At 31.4% G+C, this 23,165-nt stretch overlaps 1 protein-coding gene across 1 annotated transcript; it reads left to right on the top strand.

Moving 5' to 3' along the window:
- Nucleotides 1-241: 241 nt before the first annotated feature.
- On the top strand, nt 242-23,165 carry LOC139517824 (sodium-coupled monocarboxylate transporter 1-like). Its single transcript, XM_071309266.1, has 17 exons — nt 242-429; nt 3,485-3,837; nt 4,328-4,396; nt 5,184-5,235; nt 6,316-6,383; nt 6,786-6,866; nt 7,515-7,588; nt 11,989-12,126; nt 13,572-13,707; nt 14,775-14,863; nt 15,870-15,982; nt 16,429-16,499; nt 17,334-17,420; nt 18,829-19,064; nt 19,999-20,099; nt 21,139-21,263; nt 22,847-23,165. The coding sequence occupies exons 2-17, from the start codon at nt 3,499-3,501 to the stop codon at nt 23,111-23,113; spliced, it is 2,046 nt and encodes a 681-aa protein (XP_071165367.1). The 5' UTR covers nt 242-429; nt 3,485-3,498; the 3' UTR covers nt 23,114-23,165.

Below are 23,165 nucleotides of genomic sequence, written 5' to 3'. Positions count from 1 at the left end.
TTTGAAAAAAATAGTACTTACGAAATACATGTCAGGCTGTATCTAAGACATACATACAACATGTATAAGGCTGTATATATCTACTCAATAAAATAAGTCTAAATTTAAATTTGAAGATTTCCTTAACTATTAGTTTTATTTATAAATGTGAGATTTAAATAAAACGATATCGTTTTAAGAAACTTGATCTTTAATGTATAGACTTGAACGAATAATGCATGACTGACGAATCGATAAAATTAGTTGTGAACCAGGGTTAATAATTAGGTTTAGCACTCTCGGTATATTAACATTTCTGGTAGGAATTATTTAAATCAAAACTTTATTATGACAACAAAGACGCTTCAATTTCGAAACTACAGATCAAATATCATTTCAAAACATTTCAATTATGCTGTTAGTGGTTATAATTTGCTGAATATTTAAAAGGTATGTGATAGATAAATAATGTGTTATGAATTAATATCATTAGCTCTATTTTCGTATATATCATGTATACCATGTATACAGTGGGATGTAAAAAGCTATGTGTTATATGATTTGCAGAATTCATGTCTATACAAAAGTATTTAAGAAAGAGTAATATGTTATTTTTTGTGGGCGTTTCTGTTCAAAGAGTTGTTGATTTAGTGTATTCAAGACAAATACTATATGCTAATTTGGTTTTGATTTTCTTTTCACATTCACTTTTAAAAGACCATGTTTTTATTAAAGTTTAATGGACAGATTTAAATATAATTACTTGTGATCTTAATAAGTCAAACAATCGATCTGCTTAAAAGTAGAAATAAAAAACTGTAAGTAAGATTATATAGTTATCAAAGGTTCCAGGATTATAATTTAGTACGCCAGACGCGCGTTTCGTCTACACAAGACTCATCAATTATCATTGAAACGATTAAAGGAGCACTAAAACTATATGTAAAAGTGGTTTACTGCATAACGCTTGAAACCATTTCATCATCAGCTATTAATCAAACCGACATGCAGTACATACCGAGCTAATAAATTACACACCACAATTCAAACACAGATACAACTCAACTTCAAACAATAGCTGCTGTACAAATAGAATACACGTCATTATTACAAAACATTTGCACCGGGATGTTAGAAAACTAACAATGAATAATTTATTTAAAAACAGACACAACTCGTATTCATACAATACATGCTGTACAAATAGTATACACGTTATTATTAAAAAGAAAACAGACACAACTCGTATTCATACAATACATGATGTACAAATAGTATACACGTTATTATTAAAAAGAAAACAGACACAACTCGTATTCATACAATACATGCTGTACAAATAGTATACACGTTATTATTAAAAAGAAAACAGACACAACTCGTATTCATACAATACATGGTGTACAAATAGTATACACGTTATTATTAAAAAGAAAACAGACACAACTCGTATTTATACAATACATGGTGTACAAATAGTATACACGTTATTATTAAAAAGAAAACAGACACAACTCGACTTCTTACAATATGAAGTTTACAAATAGAATACACGCCATCATTAAAAAGCATACATAATCCATCTTCACACAATTTGTATACAAGCTGTCCAAATGGATTTCTTGCCATCATTTAAAAACAGATACAATTCGCCTACACAAAGTACTTACTCAGTTCGAGTTGTACATTGTCAATTACACGCCATCTTTCCACAACCGACACACATCACCTTCATGTAGTACAATCTATACAAATGGAATTTTCCCTTCAGCTGGAATATGAACCGTTATGATGCTACATTAATGGAATAAATGTCAAGTTTTCATTTCGTTTTATTGACAAGGACATTACGTATTTATTTAAGCCTGCTGCCTATTAAAGATAAGCACATTCCTTGTACGTCTGCGTTTCTCTCAGAATAGTGGGGTGCTGGTGGTTGATTTAGTATAGTCGTTGAGTGAGAGACTAGTACATATTCAACATATGGACATTATGTATTTATGAGAATCTGGTACCTATACATTTATCATTTATGAGAAGTAGGTTTAATATTTTTGTGTTTACTGAAAATGACATTTTGTTGTGACCTCTGTTATCCTGTGTATGTACCAAACAAGCTTTTACTCACCCATACTCTCATAGAAATTGCGATAATCTAACCATGGAAGTAACATAAAATATAATTCCTACATTATTTTAAAGAGACAACCTAAATTTTCATCAAATTCTTAAAATGACGAACAGCATTTAGATACAACACAAGATAGCCACAGAAAGTTTTCTGGCTTTGGACAGGAGATGAAGATCTGACAAAGTTAACCCAGTTTGTTTTGACCTAATACTCCGCCTAATCATCATACTCGCGCGATCAGTGGAATTACAATCATATTAAAATACATAGTAAAAATTAGTAAAGGGAAACATATTGGCTCTATAATAATAGATCACCAAAACAATATACAAGCATAACAAAAACGAATAACTTTATAAAGACTGATTGGTGTTACTTAAAGAAAGCTTAACGTACTGTGTTCCACTGTCAGTATATTTGCATAGTTATGCTTAAACAACATGGTTTCAGAATTCAGTGACTGAAAAAACCCCAACATATTTGGTCTTTTTTCAAACAACTACAAAATAGGGAGATAAGTCATAGCATTTTGTTGCACCGAAACCTACAAACAGGTCTCCATGGAAATCAAACCAAAGGATATTGCTCTATAAATGACACCCATTGTGTTACTCTTGACTTGCTACTAAAATGTAAAACAAAAAGAAAATTCAATACGCAAATGTTTTCACACGGCCTTCGACCAATCCAATACCGCAAAATCAGCAATAAAAAGACCCAAAAATCACAAACGTAAAACAATTCAAACAAGAAAACTAACGGCATAATTAATGTACAAAAAATGAACGATAAATAAATAAATAATACAGCAACAAACGACAACCACTGAATTACCGGCTCCTGATTTGGGATTGACACATACATACAGAATATGGTGGGGTAACCGTGTACTTGTACATCCTAACAACAAAAAAACACTATGGACAGCTCTGAGAGTACGCAGTTACAGACAGCTAGTTTAAAGCCAATAACCATTAATGTAGAGATTCATGCACCTAAGACTAAATTACCAATAAGTACACATGCTATATAAAGATTTGAAACTAGAATTGAATCATTTGCAGTACTGCTTCAAAAAGTTTATATAACAGATACTGAAATAAATTCAAACATCCCTTTCATTTGATTATTTAGCATTTTATTTTCAATACACGAATGCACCATCTACACATCTTTAAAACTAAAAACTATGATATTACTAAAACCATAGAGCAAACCAATAATTAAATGATCAATGTAAACAGTTTCTCTCTTTAAGTTTCTAATATACTGAGTTTTAATGATCATATTTCTACTTTCAGTTAAATCATTATGATTCACATTTACATGATGTTTTATAAATTATTCATGAAAATTCGATTTGTGTTATTTCAGTAAACATATCAAATATGGAGTCTCGGTTTTTCCACGTGGCAGATTATATAGTGTTTACTGGGGTTGTAGTGTTATCAATCAGCATCGGAATCTTTCATGCCCTGTCAGGTGGGAAACAAATGACCACTTCAGAATATCATCTTGGAAACCGGAGAATGTCAATAATTCCTGTCGCCATCTCCTTAATAGTTTCATTTGAATCCTCTATTATGATGCTCGGAACACCTGCAGAAATATATGTATTTGGTATACAGAACATTATGTGGGCCTTTGGATGGTTTATTGCCAATTTACTCTCGATTAAACTGATGGTGCCTTTAATTCACCCACTGAAAATCACGAGCGCTTATGAGGTTTGCAGTATTTTAATATTACACATAAACGATTTTCGTATGCAAAAAATAACAAAACTTAATGAGTGTAATTTTCCTCATTTCCTCTAGAAAGTAAGCTGTATCATTCTAAAGATGACTATTTATACTATTTGATGCCTTTAAACAAAGAATTCGACAAAACAATCCATTTACGTATATTCTGTGAAAATATATCTAGATTGAACACTTGCTGTTTTATAAAAATGAATAACCAAAAATGATAGAAATATTGCTAAAACTAAAGTTTTATTTAAATGTAGATTATAGTAGTTTTTTTTATGAAAATTCGATTTGTATTTCAAATTGTTACAGTATTTCTCTCCCTATGATATCTATTTATCTATATATCATTTTAATTATCTATTTTAAGTATTTCGACTTTTGCATTGTTATTGTTTCTTTGGTATATTATGCCTCTGTCGAAGGGAATTTTGAGTTAACAATCAAAGAACCATTTTCTATTTTTCAGTATTTGGAATTACGATTTGAGTCACATGCTGTGCGCATGTTCGGTACTATGCTTGGAATGATTCATTACGTAAGTATCTACTGAATGTATACAGTTATCAAAGGTACCAGACTTTGATAACGCCAGACGCGCGTTTCGTCTACATAAGACTCTTCAGTGACTCTCAGATCAAAATAGTTATAAAACCAAACAAGTTCAAAGTTGATGAGCATTGAGGACCCAAAATTTCAAAACGTTATTCCAAATACGGTGAAGGTAATCTATGTCTGGGATCAGAAATTTCGTAGTATTTAAAAAAAAAAAATACTTTTGTAAACAGGGAATTTATAAAAAAAAAATACCATATGAATGATATTCATGTCAAAACAGAAGTGCTGACTACTGGGCTGGTGATACCCTCGGGGACGAAACGTCCACCAGCAGTGGTTTCGACCCAGATGTTTAAATAGTTATCAAAGGTACCAGGCGTATGTTTAATTACGCCAGACGCACATAAGACGCATCAATGACGCTCAGATCAAAATAGTTATAAAGCCAAACAAGTACAAAGTTGAAGAGCATTACGAACCCAAAATTCCAAAAAAATTGTTCTAAATACGGCTAAGATAATCTATACATGTGTTATTGCCAAATCTATATAAGTTAAAAGTTGTCTTTAGTTTCTTGATAATTTCTAAATTCAACGGATAGTTTATCAATATTATGTGTTTTGCTATCCTCCTGTAACCAACGCAAACTACCAGAGGGTAAACATTTACATGTATAAATTAATCAGAAGCTCACAGTTTAAAACAATGTAGTCGCATAAAGGTTACTATACGATTTTTTTTGTTAATAGTTAGTATTCACTTTTCAGACTATATATATGGGGATCGTATTATACGGGCCAGCAATTGCATTAGAGGCAGGTTCGTATGCAAATGTAGATAATTCCATTAAATCATCTCACATTTTCAATATCACCAAAAATAAGTTGTTAAGATAATAGAAAAATAAATGGTATAATATGAATGAATGAACATGTAAGCTTTTTATTTTGAATAATATTCTTTAACCAAGGACGTTATGAGCCAATTATTATTAGAGAAGAAGACATAGCGAGATGATTACAGGGAAGCTGAGAAACATCCTACTGTATTAACCATATTTAATTCATCTCATCTAACTTCATACTGAACGCATAGGGATTCAATGGGGATGCCAAAGGTATAGATATGTGGGGATAACCATTAAGATCATAAATAAGAAAAGCAAGAACTGTTATATGTAGTTAACCTTTCCTCAGAGTGTTCCTAGTCATGTGTATGTAAGATATAAGGATATTTATTAGATCTGGATACAAAAGTAAATCCAACGAAGACACTATCGAAATAATATCTCCTGTTCATAAACGATTTATATATGCAATAAAATACCATTCAGACTAACAATACATCTATACAAAGTCATTATATTTTCAGAATTGACCTTGAAGAGGAGTGACAATCTTTACGAATATTTTTTCATTGTTATCTCAATGTTTATATATAAAAGTCATTTTTTTCTTCAAATATCCCGCTTTGTTTGAAAAGTATATTACCTATAAACGTTAATTCATCTTTTTTTGCTCAAAGACGCTGTTATCGGTAGGTAATCATAGAAACAAAATATATACAGTCCTTGCATAGTGTAAAAGAATTTTGATCACAATATTGTAAAGTGATGTATAAAATTAAAAATCCTTTTCTTATGATTGCTTGAAATCATCAACAAAACAGTTACAATTAATGAGGCAGAGTACCTGCTTGGAGTACATGAGCTCATTCCAGTTTTCAATTAGATTCTTCTTGTTCAATCTTTTGTTTTCTGTTTAGTTTTTTGTAGACTGTCGTTTTGTTCCCGACTGTTTATCTTCAACGTAATTGTCTTCCTTCTTCTGTTCTCATAAAAGTATTGCCATATAGATATCAATATGTGTGTACGTACTATAGAATAATGCCTCTTTTCAGTAATGGGGTTTCCACAGATTGCCTCGATTGTGATTGTAGCCGTTGCTGCTGTAATATATACGTCTGTGGTATGATTTATTAAATTTATTGATAAGAAGGGAAAATAACAGTTAAACATTACTCCAAGAAAATTTAAAATCGGACAGTCCCTTATCAAAAGCTCAAACACATCCAACGAACGGAAACCAACTGTCATATTCAACTGTGATTTTTTGTGTTTTACCAATTTTGAATGTAGATAACAATTATCATTATTAATACTATCATTTTAAAAATTCATTAGAGCAATGGCAACAAAACACGTTTATCTTAGTGATTTTTAACGTTATCTTTTATTTGATACAGTGCAATCTTATCAGGACTTCGATTTTCCATGTCTTAAATAATTATCAAAGGTACCAGGATTAAACATAGCCACCTTGGAGTAAATGTTTATTATATTTGATATGATGATATTTTTCTTATTGTAGGGTGGAATAAAAGCTGTTATATGGACAGATGTCTTCCAGAGTTTAATAATGGTAGTTGGTATAACGGCATTTTTGATCCAAGTACGTGGACATTATTCAAATTCCAAATGCTAATTACATGTAATATCATATGTTTCCCAAACAAACAGCAAAACATATAATTAGACATATCTGCCTTTTGGTATATATTATTTGGAAACTGTTAGAAACACAAATCTTCACACATTACGATTAAGTATTATATAGTTCCTACTATAGTAATTTCTGATGTGGAAAATAAGAAAAAAATTTAATGCACTCCAGTAATGAAAGAAATTACTTTGATACATTAGGAGTTTAAATATTTTTTGTAGGATTTTGGAATAACTACCACAATGTATATATTCCGTAACTGTAACTAATCTGATACCCTTCAAATGATTATTCGATTTGGTTTTCAAACTGTTTTGAAACCGCTTCCACTGTCTTATGTAGATGAAAGGCGCGTCTGTTATACATAGTTATGAAACCTCGTATCCTTGATTATTATTTACCTGAATTAAATTGTTGATTTTTCAGATTAATATAGAAGTATTTTTTAAGGTCGCCACACTGCAAAAGTAAACGTAGGAGAGTTTGAATAAACATTGGCACCCTTGTTTCAGAAATACCAATAGAATAAGAATAAGAATATTTATTTAATCCAATCAAAAGGCTTATTTTCGAGCATAAACTCGTTTTACATTTCAGGGTACAATATTAAGTGGAGGGGTGAAATCAACATGGAGTATAGCCAATGATAATGGCCGACTAAACTTTTTCGTGTAAGTATATGGTACTCTATCTTATTTGTACTACTGTAACAGTATTATAATGTAGGTCTTCAGTGTTGTTGGTACTGGAATTTATTTATAACACTCCTGGGCCACTGGAAGATTTCTACTCTCTACCGCGTTTGATAGTATGATAACTTTATGACATGATTTTTGAGATTCAATCATAAAAATATAATACATTTGAAACTATTTGTCAAAATTTACAATCGCTAAAATATGGCTAAAAAAACTTTGGAAGATATTATAAATTATGATGTGCGCTTTCCGTCATAGACGATGTGACATAACATGGGTCATCTGGCATAGTCCCATGCATTGACGATATTGTAGCCAAGTGATACATTTACAGAAATGAATGCAAATCATAGACACATTAGAACAAAATCGTTATGTGATAACATATCTAATTACAGATATCAAAGATTATTTACATAATTCAATGTTTAATTGTAACAACCCCATGGGGCTCAGGAAAATGAAGTGAAGCCCCCCCCCCTGGGTTAATGGTAGCAACTTCCGGTTTATGGGTTAGTAACACTCGGTGCTATGATTTCATTTTACGACGTTCATTAGCCAATCAAAATCCGGGAAAAATACAACGCTGGGCATGATACACAATATAAGTAAGAAACATGTTGGTGTTAGAAGGAACACGATTTGCTCCAATAGGAATACAAATTATTCATTCAAATGAACGTCTACCTATTTTGATAAATATCTGAATATCCAATTGTCAAGTATTTAAATGACAACAACATCAAATTGTTATTTTTGTTTGTTTTCTTTTTAAATCAGAGTTTTTTGGGTTTTTTCAAAGAATGCATTGTCCTTCTCTTTAAAAAAATGTTTTAACTGCAATAGGTAATATCAACAATATTTGAAGTACTATATAGATTGGGTTTCTTAAAAGTATGTATTGTTGGCTTCTAAAAAATATTTTTTACTGCGTTGGCTAATATCTAAAAATACTTGACTTACTATGTAGAGTAAGTTTCTTAAAAGTATGTGACTGTATTGATAGTTTCTGAAAAATATTTTTAACCGCATTGGGTAATATCTAAAAATACTTGAAGTACTATATGACTTACTGAAGGCCAAGGTCAAAATCTATTACGTTCCCATTGATGAATTAAAATCAATGTTTAAATTTTTTTTTTAAATATTTTATAACTACTTGTAGTCGATAGTGAATGATGACCTTTAGTGGGTTTTTAAGTGTTCATAAAACTATATATTAAGAACTCAAGATGATTTTTATTGTGCACATTTAAGGAAGTTATATATATTGAAGACAAAGATAATAATATTATGAATTAAGTTATATACCTAACTAATATTACAATGATAAATACATGCTCATTTAAAAACATGATTATTTAGTTGACCATTTTATTTTCAATGGAAGGGAAATATTTTGCTAAATAGAATTGAGAATGGAAATGTTGAGTATGTCAAAGAAACAACAACCAACCCATAGACCAGAGGCTTCTGACTTGGGACAGGCTGAAATATGCGGCGGGGTTAAACATGTTTTGTGAGATCTCAGCCCTCTCTCTATACCTTTAGCAAATGTAAAATTAAGAATCTCATTACAGTATGCACAGTAAACTTCAGTTTAAAAGAAGTCCGAGTCCGATGTCAGAATAAGTAATTAAAGAAACTAAGCAAAATGACAATGATACATAAATGAACAGAGGACTACAAGCAGTTACTGATAGTTATCAAAGGTACCTGGCGTATAATTTGATACACAAGACGTGCATTGCGTCTACATAAGACTCACCAGTGACGCTCAAATCAAAATAGTTAGAAAGCCAAACAAGTTGAAGAGTATTGAGGACCTAAGAATTCCAAAACGTTGTGCCAAATACGGCTCAGGTAATCTGTGCCTAGCATAAGACAATCCTCAGTCTTTCGAATAATTCATACCTTTTGTGACAATAAATTTATAAAAATGACCATGTAACATGTTTAACCACGCCACATTCTGTATATATGTGCCTGTTCCTAGTCAGGAGCCTGTAATTTGTCGTTTGTTTATGTGTTACATATATGTTTTTCGTTCAGTTTTTTGTACATAAATTAGGCAGTTAGTTTTCTCGTTTGAATTGTTTTACATTGTCACTGCGGGGCCTTTGTTAGCGGACAATGCGATATGGGCTTTGCTCATTGTTGAAGGCCGTACAGTGACCTATAGTTGTTGATTTCTGTGTCATTTTGGTCTCATGTGGAGAGTTGTTTCATTGGCAATCATACCACATCTTTATTTTTTTATATATTTAATTGATATTTATGTCAACACCGAAGTGCTGACCACTGTGCTGACATGCTAGCTCCAGATCTCAATTGAACTGATTGATAGAGTATGTCTTCAGCATATCAAAATCAAGTGCAATCTCTCCCATTATGGGCTTAGTATCATATCATCATAAGTTATATTAAAGAACATAGCCCGTATCAGGCTAACAACTGGTTTTAGAATAAATGTGTTCATTTCCGATGCAAAGACTCTATGAGTGAATCAATATTAATACCAACATATGCAATCATTAATGACTTGCCAACAGTATCGTAACTATATCCTTTCAGAATAAGACTGTTTGAGGTTTGGTAAGCTTTTCAGGTAAATGCTGACATTTTGTGAAGAATATTACGATAAAATAGTTGAACGTATAAGATGTCTGCATGTTGATTTTTGTTTACGAATGATGTCCTTGTACCGATGGTAAAATTAAGTAAATGTTTTGACTAGTTTGTGATATCGGAAACCCTGATGTAAAATTTGTTCAGGAATACAGAAATTTGTTTCGTTGAAATTATATACTTTGTTAAATTCACGAGCGAATCGAACACTTTGAGATATATAAACACCATAAGATGGTGAAAGGGGAACGTCACCTTCTAGAAATGAATAATTAACAATAGGAAATGAAAAATCATCTCTTTTATCATAAATGTTTGTATTAAGATTCCCGTTAAAGATAAAGATATCAAGATACAGAAAAGGACGGTGTTCATTGTTAGGGGACGACCATTTGATATCCTGTTTTGCAGGAGGATTTGTTTTAATCGGTTATTTATTTTCGTAAACTAAAAGGACAGATTATTCATTTTCTGCACTATTGAAGCAAGATTTTTCATTTTCATTAAAGCAAGGGACTGTTATACATTTTCACAACTATATTTATGATATTGGAAAACATACAATTTTTAAATGATTTGTTTATTATAAATAATACATGTATAGTCAAGTCATTATGTACCATTTAATCAGAATTAATAATCATCCTCTGCAGAAATGAAACTGTTATACTTCCAACTGCATACACATGTATTGCATACATACATAGTATTAAAGTTTGGTTGTAACTAGCCTTTTTTTTTTAAAGTATTGGAAAACATATGTGGCTAAGCGAAGCGAGGCACATTTTTTTGAAGGGTTTTGTAGCCACTGAAGGCCCAAGAAGCTATAGAACAAATGATGCAAAATCATGTTTTCTGGGTGTTCCGAAAAACCCTTTTATAATCTGAAAATGCAAGTTTTGTTTTAATAATTTTTTGACAATATTTTTTTCTAAAAGCAAAATGTATAAATTCAGTGTAAGACTTAAGTTTCTAGTAGCATCAAAAGACCAATGTGCACGATAAAGCAAAAATGGAATTCACGTAGTTAAGTTTGTGGCTGCTGTATTTTTTAAACTCGTGATCAAGTTCATAACAAAATTACTAGATTACTGTACAAAAGGAATGCAACACTAACAAAATACAGAAGGACATTCAATGAACAAAAGACAAATAAATAAGAAACATTGATCCCGAAAAATCAGGGCTACGTCTGGGGAAAACAGAACTTGCTTCTTGCAAGGCACTCTCCGTGAACACAATTTGATATGGAGACAAGCGTTTGGTTTTGAAATTTCCTACATGAGGCATTTGCCTCAATGTAGTTACGGCCCTGTTAAAAAGTGAGGTAAGGTTTCCTGAGACAATATACATGTACCTCAAGTTAAATGAAACCATTTTTTTTAGACATTCAAGTATATTCAAATAGTATTTCTACTTTTATTATTTAAAAAAAAAGTGGGAAGAGTTTCCCGATTTTTGAATTTATGAAGAATCTGGTGCCATCTCATACTCTCGATTAGACCTGTTGAGTTATTTATTTTCAATTACATTGCAAGTCAGGTAATTTATTTTCAAACTACCACAGAACAAACCATTTATTTTTTTGATTATCAAGGCCAAGTTATTTTTTTTCAAAATCTTCCTGCCCCCCCCCCCCAGAATATCGAATGGTCGTCCCCTTAGTATTATCTTTATTTATATAAAAATCATAATGAAGGTATACGTATTTTGTTTCGAGAACAATAATGGCAATATGTTTGCAGATGGGATACTGATATAACTAGACGTCATACATTCTGGAATTTATTTGTCGGCAGTATCATCAAAGGTACCGGAATGATCTTTGATCAAGCATCTGTACAGAGAATTTGTTCTACACCAACCCTGAAAGATGCTAAAAGGTATAGACAAGTTTCTGAAAAAAATATTTGATCTATCAATGAACTTTTTTTTCTGTATGAATTCCGGGATCATATCAACAATATCTGTGCCTATATGAACATTGCTTTCACTGTGTGATTGTTTTTATTGTAACATCTGTGCTTGCTGTGCATCGTCGTGCTATTTCAAATCTCTTCCCGTCAAGAAATAATAAAAGGTCGTTTACCAAACGTAACCCTTTGACAAAACCAGGTTGAAGCAGGATTAAACCTGTTTGTGAGCATTTAATCATCTCTCTAACGTATGCCAGTGGTGTAACAATACAATATTAGAACAAATTGAGCAAATCATTTGTAAAGAACTTGCCTCACTCGATCGGAAATACGCGTAAACAATAGAATTATAAAAAAAACCCGAAAAGTCCCTAATCAAATGTAAAAATCAAGAGCTAAAACATCAAACGAATGAATAACAACTGTCATATTCCTGATTTGGTACCGACATTAGCTTTTGTCGATAATAGTGAATTAAAACTGGTTTTATAGCTAGCTTACCCATTCATTTAAATGACAGTCGCATATAAAACTCCATTCTATTGACAACGATGTGTGAACAAAACAAACAAACAAATGTCCTATTAAAGAGAATTGGCAACTACAAAAATTGATACAAAACCCCATCCGAGATAATAAAAGAAATCGTTTATTTTTCATATTCAAATATATATGAGTGCATTTGGTGTCTGTCATTTTGGGATGTTATTAACGCACGTTATAACATTCCGATTTTGATAACTGAAAATATACGTTGCAAAATTCTGATTTAAAAGATATGAATGATGGTACCTTAAAGTAAAATAATAAATATACTGAACGCCGAGGAAAATTTGAAACTGAAAATTCGTAATTAATTGGCCAAATACCAAATGAATGGATAACACATGTCATACTCCTGAGTTGGTACATAGATTTTCGTTAGTAAAAAATAGTAGATTAAATATAGTTTTATAGCTAGCTAAACCTCTAACTTGTATGACAGTCGCATAAAATTCCAGTATATTGCAAGCGATGTGTGAACAAAACAAGCAGACATAGCACAATGACAGGATGTATAGGTAAACAGCCACGTCATATCGTTACAAAGTATAGAATTTGGTGATAGTAACGTACGTTACAAAATGTTCATGTTGAAAATAGTAATGAAGTTCAACGTTATTGTCATCCATCAGAACCTAGTGACTTCAATGACGTCTTTATGGACACTTGTGTGATGATCTGGATTTTTCATGAAAGATTGTCTTGCTGTGCAAATCGATAGTTAACTACAAAAGAAATAGAGGGGGGGGGGGGGGTAATGTTATTCAAGAAACCATTATTTGCTCAGGAGGTAGTCAAAAGTATGCATGATAAATTATACTAAATTCAGTATATAATTCTTCACTAATATTGAAATACATTTATTCTAGAGTAATGCTGATTGTGTCTCCGGTGTTTTTGATAACAGTTTCAATGGCCTGCTTTGAAGGGATTGTTGCTTACTCTTATTACAACACATTAGGATGCGACCCCCTAAAATCAAAACAAATTACAAATCCTAACCAGGTAAGGAAATTAAAAATGTTCATGTGTCGACACTTCTTTTGAAAACTTTGCAGATGTCATAATACACTGATGTACAAATAATATTCAAATGGACTTTAAAAACAGAAAAAAAAAATATTAATAATTTCTTACTCTTGAATTTAAAAAAGTTGTCAGACAAATTAAACAGAAATCAAAGGATATTTAGAATTAATAAACATTATACATTTTCTCAAACATTTTAACCTGAGGGAGAAAATGGTAAGATTTTAGCGTTTACAAAACAAAATAAAACAACCCTGTTTAGAACTGAATAATAATAATCTGTCCCTAGTAAGGTTTTTTTTAACAAATGTCAATTATTTGCCTGCTTTCCAATGTTCTTTGCACATGAGGCGTTTCAGTTTCTACTCCACATTAAGAATATATGCTGGACATGCATAATTTGATAATTAGTCATAGACAAGGAAGTGAGGACGGAAAGTATTATCCTCAGAGTTAACAAAACTATTGTCTTCTATTTCACAATACATTATTACAGTTTCGATATTTATGATTGCGACCCAAACAACTGTTACAACACAATACATTATCATCGTAATAGAATTGTTTGTAAGTTACCATTATGCCAATGTCCAATACTTTGGTCTTCCCAATGATTTGATGACAGAACCAACTACTAAATTTAAATATTCGAGTGAATTAAAAGACATAAATAAAAACAAATTACTTTATTTCAAAGCATTAAAGAAAATGTCCATACATTTGTATTTATAGTTACACATTTCGAAACAATATTTACAACCAATACCTGAAAGAACAATTTACTGCAAAATGTTTTACAGCGAACAATAGTAGACCTATAAAAAATAATTCATCTTTAATTATGTTTGAAATACAAGTTCTTAATGGGATGTAACTGGGTTATAAATAATCCCGTACATGGTAAAGTATAGGTTTAATTATGATCCAAGGGATGCCAGTACTTTTCATGGCTTCATTTTACTATTTGTAGATAATCCCGTATATGTTTAATGGGGTTCTAGGGATGTCAGGATAATATATGGCGTCATTTAACTCTTTTGTAGATAATTCCTTACATGGTAATGGATATCTTCAATAGGGTTCCAGGAATGCCCGGATTATTTATGGCTTCATTATTTAGCGCATCACTGAGGTAAATAACAAAATCGATTATACAAGAAATACACACAGTGGGTGTTGATAAACATCTTCTGAAATATAAGAAAAGAACAATACATAATACAAACAACGATTGTGTTTTTATGTTATATAAACCAATGCTTAAAGATCTTTAATAATGAAAATGCACATCATTTAAATGACTTTTGCTCTTGTTGGCATACAATGCTTACTTACAATTCATTGAGTATTTCGAATACAATTGTTTTTGCAATATCATTTCTTTGAAAGAAGAATGGTCAACCAAATCCCTTAAACGAATTTTTCATACAATTATCTTTTTATTCTGGCATCAACATTTGGTTCATTAATTTCTTAAGATATCGCTTACGCAGCATGGGGTATTGTGTCGGGTCATACACATTCATGAGTCAATTACAATGATGCATTCATCTTAAGAGCGTACGAAAATGACATAAGGAACTGGTGTTGTACTAAATATATAGTACAATTGTATTATAATTAAAAAAAAAAAAACAAGTGAAAAAAAAGTCTCAAAACATAAATCTAATATCGTTACATAGATTAATTTCACGTTAATTTGACTGTTGAATAGTGGTCTTATTGACAATTATGCCATGTCTCCTTACTTTACATAGACCCTCAGCAACATCAACCAGTGCGTTTACACTTCCTTTATGGTGTGTTCTCCTCTGTAGACATAGTCTGACAGTCTTTACCAATTGTCCAGGAACGATCAGAACAATACAAACAGAGACACATTTCTATAACTACCCATATAATCTGAAGCTTTACAAGAATCATTGCATGCAACCGGAGTTATGTAATATTGATGATAAAGAGAATTATGATGTCAACAGTTATCATTATATTTTATATTTATAGTCAATGGTTAGGCTTGCTCATGAAGCGATACATGCTACCTTTCGTCATTCTTTAAACCCGACAGAAACATAATTTGTCGGATTAAGTCTCTCCCTGATTAACAAAATATATTATCATCTATTTCTAAATTTTAGTACATTATCGTCAGGTCTCAGCAGTTTATCAGCTTTGTTCTGGCAGGATATAGTAAAACCTCATACGAAATCAATGTCTGAATTTAAGGCAACCATTATTTCTAAAGTTGCAGGTAATTTATTATTGTAATGTATAAAAATAACCGTAACGACGATTTCTTTAACATCGATCACTACATTGCTGTTATATCAATCTGTATGTGTTATTTGGCTTGCCTTTTGCATTTTACTCAATAATGTAACATACCTAAATTAGTTAAATATAACAAAAGAAGATGTGATATGCTTGTCAATGAGAAAACTCTCTACCAGAGACAAGACCACATAGAAGATAAGAACTATAGTATAATGCCTATTGCATTTTCTACTGTTTTACTTTGGAAAGATTATTTTACAAATACAATATATTTATGTTATAACTCGAATTAAAAATGATACGACTTACTAAGTTTTGTAGGTTATTGTGAAACAACTTGAATAACTTCTAAAAATTGTAGAATCTCTGATATTGATATGATGATAACAAATACATGCATCTAATGGATAACTTTTATTTCAGTAATAGTATTTGGTCTTGTTGCAATTTCTATGGCTCTGTTGGTTTCTATTATTGGAGGTACTTTAACACAGGTAGGGACCAACAGACACATTTATCTTTACCAGTTCTGTGTATGTGTGTGTATGTGATTGGATGTTCGTAATAATGCTATGGTTTTGACTATTCCAATTCAAATAGCACATGTGGTATATACAATAAAAAGGAAAGCATTTAGAGAAAAACACACTTAAACACATTAAAAGAACCTAATACTTAGGAACAGTTATATAAATTGCAATAATGGACAATTTAAGACTAAATATCATAATTATAAGCATGTTCTGCTGACAGTAATATAATAACACGAAATACAATCAATGGATGAAAGTATAGGTCACAGATTAACAATGTATATATTCGTGAGTCTTGTAGAAACCAATAAGATAAAGTAAAAACAATAGATTGTACAATGAATAGAGAAATGATGTCTTTATGGTTGGCTCTTCTATCAATTCTCTTCATATATAACATTTTTGGTTTCCTATGCACTCCAACTTCGTGGTAACTGATGAATCGTATGTATACAAAACGCGTAATAAGTTATAAGAAAACTGAGAATCGAAATGGAGAATATGTCAAAAAGACAGCAACCTATATGAGCATGGTATCTTTCGGGAGGTTTTAAATTTATAAATGGTGTACATGAATTTACAGATTTTGTAACTGTAAAAGATGCCACAATTTGTGTATCAATGATTAGATACTTACTTTTTTCGTAATATTACATTGACATTTGAAAATAAACGTTTACCCTTGATCGGGTGAAATTTAAAAACTTTTTTTCACAGTATTTGAAAAGGTTGATTCACCACGTTATCTTGGTGAATTTTAAAGATCTACTAGTGAAGTTTGCAATTTATTTTCAGATAGGAGGTACTATATTAGCAATTGTTGGAGGTCCATTAACTGGATTGTTTCTTCTTGGTTGTTTCTGTCCATGGGCTAATGCTAAGGTTAGTTAAATCAGAAGAATGTTTGTTTCTATTATGCATGTTATGACGAATGTTAATAAATAATTATTGCAAATATAAAGAACGCCTATTTATAATCAAACATGAATAACATTTTAATGTTAAATTATTAGTTTTAAACCTTTAAAAAAGGTTTAATATGTATTCCTAATGCATACCTTATTAAATGACGTAGTTACATTAATGCTTAGATATATAATTGTCATATTGGGATCACAACTTATCATTTCAAATAAAGAGTCAGTTTAAATCATGATTGGGTCCTTGTTGTTATTTGATATGAAACCAATCTGATAATATAAGTTACATAACGTGACCAAATACAATATATGTGAGAACATTAAAGTGCATATGGGGTTAGAACGAACAGAAAATGACAACAGTTATAACTTGTTAGCTGTAAATGTGTTTTATGACTTTATTTCAATTGTTCATCATCAATTTCTTCGTCTGTTGAAACCTTTCACAAATCTCCTCAAAACCGTGGTGTTTTTACAATTTACGTAACATCGCTATTAAGCATGTTTTGAAATAAACCCCGCCTCTAATCACTTATGAAATATACAAGGTCTCCACGCGGTTGCTTTTAATCAATTATATACATAGAAATGTAAAAGAGTTAATATAATAAAATTGAGAATGGGAAATGGGGAATGTGTCAAAGAGACAAAAACCCGACCATATAAAAGACAACAGCAGAAGGTCGCCAACTGGTCTTCAATGTAGCGAGAACTTCCCACACCCGGAGGCGTCATTCAGCTGGCTCCTTAACAAATATATATTAGTTCAGTGATAATGAACGCCATACTAAACTCCAAATTGTACACAAGAAACTAAAATCAAAAATAATACAAGACTAACTAAGGCCAGAGGCTCCTGACTTGGGACAGCCGCAAAAATGCGGCGGGGTTAAACATGTTTATGAGATCTCAACCCTCCCCCTATACCTCTAGCGAATGTAGAAAAGTAAATGAATAACAATACGCAAGAATACATATCAAGTGTCTAAGGTTTGCTTGCAACGATCTGACAACACTCCGTTTTACTCTCGTGTCAGTAAGTAATACAATGAAATTTCAGCCTTAACATTTTGGAAGGTGTGTATTAATTCGACAAAACCAGAGGATTCTAATGAGAAGGTCTTTAAAGCAGAAAGTGGGAGGTTTTAATAAAGATCATTGCAAGCAAAGTTTGGACACACACATCTATATTTTAATCAGATTGATGTGAGAAAAAACAAATTCGATGATATTGGTTGTGATATTTTGCATGGTATTAATATCTAGCTTGATATGGAGGTGAATAGTGAATAAACACTATTGAATATATCAAATATGCAAAAGTACTGTTTTTATTACTGAGGATTTTTTCATTTTTTTCGTTGCTGCAGGGTGCTATCCTTGGTACATTATCTGGAATAGCTCTTATTACGTGGATAATTACAGGCCAATACACGTCACCAAACGTACGGCAAGCAGTGCCATTGCCATCAGCACCTGTTGATAAGTGTTACCTACCTCTAAGGAACATATCAGCAATGTACAACATGACATCGCCAGTCTCGATGCCTTATTATGTAGAATCTGATATATTAACTACAGACATTCCTGAAACAGATAATATACCGTATGTATAGGTTTTGGTTTGGATGAATAATAGAACAATTTAGAAGAGATAAAACTGACAAGGACACATACAAAATTGCATAGGGTTAAATTCACATATCAATAATGCTCTTAAGGCGCGCTCATACTACTTTTCAAAATGAATATAACTGAAAACTATAATTTTCCTAATGCTTTATCAACAGCACCTGCATGACAAAATATGCGAAAAAATGTACAAGATAAAACGAGATTGACCAAAAACAATACACAAAAAGAAGTATGACAGACAGCAACCAACGATGATCCTTTCATTTAAGGCTCTTGATTTGTGAGAAATTACTAACTAGGCAACATAAGAACTGTACAAATCAGTTAAAGAGGACTTGCCTGATCATATCGGCACGAAGTTCTAAAGTAGATAAAAAAAAACTAAATCTAATAAAGACTTAAACTACTGATATGAAAGCACCGCTGTCAATCTACATGAAAGCTTATCCAAAGCTTGTTACAACCTTACAATATAATCATTTCTTCTAAGCGTAGATTCAACAGATTTATTGTACAGACGTCATATATACTGTCTGCGAAAAGGCAAGGAAATAGAGGATGTAGTACTTTAAAAGTGTTCATAACTTACTATTAGGGATATGTGTAGAATGTTTCTTAGAATTCTGCATTGGCATAGTTTTTTTTCTGATCCATCGTTGTTTTATTATTTGGGTGAATGGTATATTTTAGGTTGTTTTTTTTATACATTGGAAAGATTTAATTATACTTTTATTCGATTAAATACCCATAGTTTTGTCATCAATACGTTCTAAGGCGTAGAACCAGTACCGGGGTATTTTGGTTCAGGTGAAATATATAAGTTTCATGCAATTACCTACTTAGTGTTTTAGTAATTCAAATATTAGTATTTTCTGTAATGATATGTCGTAGAACTTGTATTGTAGGAGTGGTATAGACTATTTTTACTCAATTGCCTATCCATGGTTTGGAGTGATTGGTATATTTACTGTAATGATAGTTGGTAGTATAATTAGCTTTCTGACAGGTAAAGTATATGTCTGTATTTATTGTAAGACAAGTAAAAAGATGCACTGCACAATCGGAAAAGAAAAAAATGAACAGGGGAAACAAATACCAGCAACATCATTAAAACACGATCTAGAAAACCATTGATTAAGAATCACAAATCAAACATAAACTACATATGTGAACAATGGTCATATATAAACGGGTTAGCAGTTTCGTCTACACTAGACATTGCCAGTGATAATCCTGAAAATGCATGCATGTTAGAATCGGAAGTGAGAATTTTTGTCTGAGCAATAATAAAAATAAACACTGCGAACTAAAATACGTTGGTTAACTAAAAACTATTACAAATTCGGGATCGTCGGATGCGTACATGTTTTCTGTTGATCATGCAAGGTACTCTTCACATTCTTCAAAACAGATAAGAATCCTCGTATCGACAGTGTGATGAGCAATGAAAGACTTGCAGGACAAACCAAACATATAGCGGTAGTCTATGATACACACTTTCCATAACAGTAAAATGTAATAGACAACTTTCGAGTTCGATGGGTTTCCGTCAAAAACTTTGGTTTAAGTGAACATCATTCGTGGGTTTAGAGGCATCGTCACTTCCGTTCCAATGTTGAGCATGTGGTTGGAAAACTATTATGCTATATTGCACGAATTATTTGACAATCAGCACTGCTGTTATCAGGGAATTGTGATTAAGTACCTACGGAACAAACATTATTTCTAGTGTACCCTGCACAATGACGATCACTAAAACTCTTGATTCACGTTAATAGTGCAGGGATACAGGCACCTCTATCAGGTAAATAACGTCATAAAGGCGCGCATAATTGACGATTTTTGTCAGTTGATGGATAAACTCTAAGTAGTCTATTGATTGTTCCCATGGAAATATCAAAGAAGTAACGACTTGTTTAGGAGATTACATTTGTAATTGTAGTTGGCAAACCATATGTGTATACTTTTTGTCAGAACCCATTGTTTAAGCTTTAGGTAGGAACTATTTTAACTACCTTCTCATGTTTTGAATTTATTTCTTGTAGGTTATACAAAACCAGAAGAATCAAATCCATTGTATTTGATATCGGCGGTGGATGAATTCTTTTTCTTTTTGCCAAAATCTGTTAAAAAAGTTATGAAATTTGGATATATTTATAAAAAAATAGAGGTAAGAATGTTATAGTTTAATATATTTTATTTTCAAACTACCAAATATGTACATTCAAGTTGTATTCGATTGTTGATAAAGTCTAACGGTTTGACTTTGTCAATGTTGATGGACTTAATACCTATAAGCAGTATTGCTTTTGGAATAAAGAATATATATGTGTGTGCATCACTTGATATGCATGTTTTGTTTTACTTGTTTTATGTCGGTTTTAAAAGCGCTTCAGAGCTTATGTTTGTACTTGCAATGCTTATACCGACTCTAAATAAAGCTTTATGTCTTATGTACCCTTTTTTAACATATCGTTTAGTTCGATCAATTTTGTTAATACTTTTTTTTTATGATTTAGCATCATAGTAATATTTCAATTGGTAAATCATTTACTTTGCTAATTTTTTTAATTATAATAGAGAAATGGTAAAAGGTTGCATATAACATATAACATGACAGGATTTTGAATGAGACAAACATACAAAAACGAGGCATTCAATTTTAATTCGTCGTATGATAAATTATAGTTCAATCAAATTGTATATGGTATTTCTTCTCTTACTTATTTACCGATTACATTTTGTATAAATATATACCGAAACAGAATGGATGGTAGATTATACAAGGCTCATAAAGAAGTAAATAATAATAGTTATAGTACAAAATGTGAAAAATAATATAACATGTGTTTCTGTCAAATAAAGGACTCTTTTCAAATAACCCTGGTCTCTTTGGTTTGATGATTATATACTACTGTACATTAACGGAACCAATCTTTTTGGACCAGATGTGCATTTCGTCAATATATGTCGTCTAAGTGATGCTCGATGTCAAAATGTTTGAAAATACAATACTATAAAAAACGTTGGAAAGGCAAAAAAAAAAAACCAAATAAGACAAGACGTTAAGTGTAACAAAATCCGAACATAGTTAATGCTTTCAAATTATTCCGTAGGTAATCTAATGTTCTCCAACCTGAGTGAGACGGAAACCATAGACCTGGTAAACCGTCTCCAGCTTTATATATTCGTCACTAATCATGGAGTAACTCCTGGAATAATTAAAAACATATGGAATAGGGCATAGTTAGGTTACAATTCAATTTTTCAATTCAATATTTTATTTAAGTTTCATCTCTCAATAATATATAATACAACATTATATAAACCTATGTATTACATATTTAGCGACGTGTCTTATGCCGTAAGATCCAAAACAGACTAAACATGTCTATAATAAGTTGAGAGACACGTGCACTCACAGCAAATCAGACAACGTGTTCGTCATTTCAAAAAGGTATAATAATAGTTCTTATACCATTACAACGTGCTTCATCCTACTTGTCAAGTAGGGTTTAGATTTTATTGATTTAGCAAAGCTTATTAGTTGTATGTTACATTGTTGTTGTCAAACATTACTATATGTGATGTTTTTTCATTGTAACATTATTGAATTTTAGCTGAGGATAAATGCATGCTTATTTAAAATCATGTGTTTACTTGTTAAACTTCCTTACCAATTGTACTGACTTTATGTAAATATTTCAATTGAACTTTTTGTATTATTGTTCTGTGATTCTACTGTCGTTTCAGATACACGAAGAGGAAAATGAAAATTCGCTCCAAGGACATACGTCAGCTTTGATTAATAATTCGATGAATAAACATGACAACGTCGAACAGAAACATGATTTAAATAATGTGAATACAGCTTTATTGACAGAAAATAGTACAAATCATAGAAATTCAGACAGAACAAATGGAAATATACCTTTAATATCTATAGAATGTGATCGACCAGACAGAACAAATGGACATATACCTTTAATATCTATAGAATGTGATCGACATGAAGGATAGACTTAGAGAACATTTGTTAATAAATGCATTACATGATGTCAGTTTGAAATAA

This window comes from Mytilus edulis, chromosome 3 (genome assembly GCF_963676685.1).
Source record: "Mytilus edulis chromosome 3, xbMytEdul2.2, whole genome shotgun sequence".
NCBI lineage: Eukaryota > Metazoa > Mollusca > Bivalvia > Mytilida > Mytilidae > Mytilus > Mytilus edulis.
The sequence above is the reverse complement of the archived record's forward strand: the minus strand, read 5'-3'. Positions and strand labels throughout refer to the sequence as shown.

Bases quoted from the DNA above. Each gene is read 5' to 3' on its own strand.
- LOC139517824 (XM_071309266.1), top strand. From the start codon at position 3,499: ATGGAGTCTCGGTTTTTCCACGTGGCAGATTATATAGTGTTTACTGGG. The intron at 12,127-13,571 runs GTATAGACAAGT...CATTTATTCTAG, and splicing joins ACCCTGAAAGATGCTAAAAG to AGTAATGCTGATTGTGTCTC. The intron at 21,264-22,846 runs GTAAGAATGTTA...CTGTCGTTTCAG, and splicing joins ATATTTATAAAAAAATAGAG to ATACACGAAGAGGAAAATGA.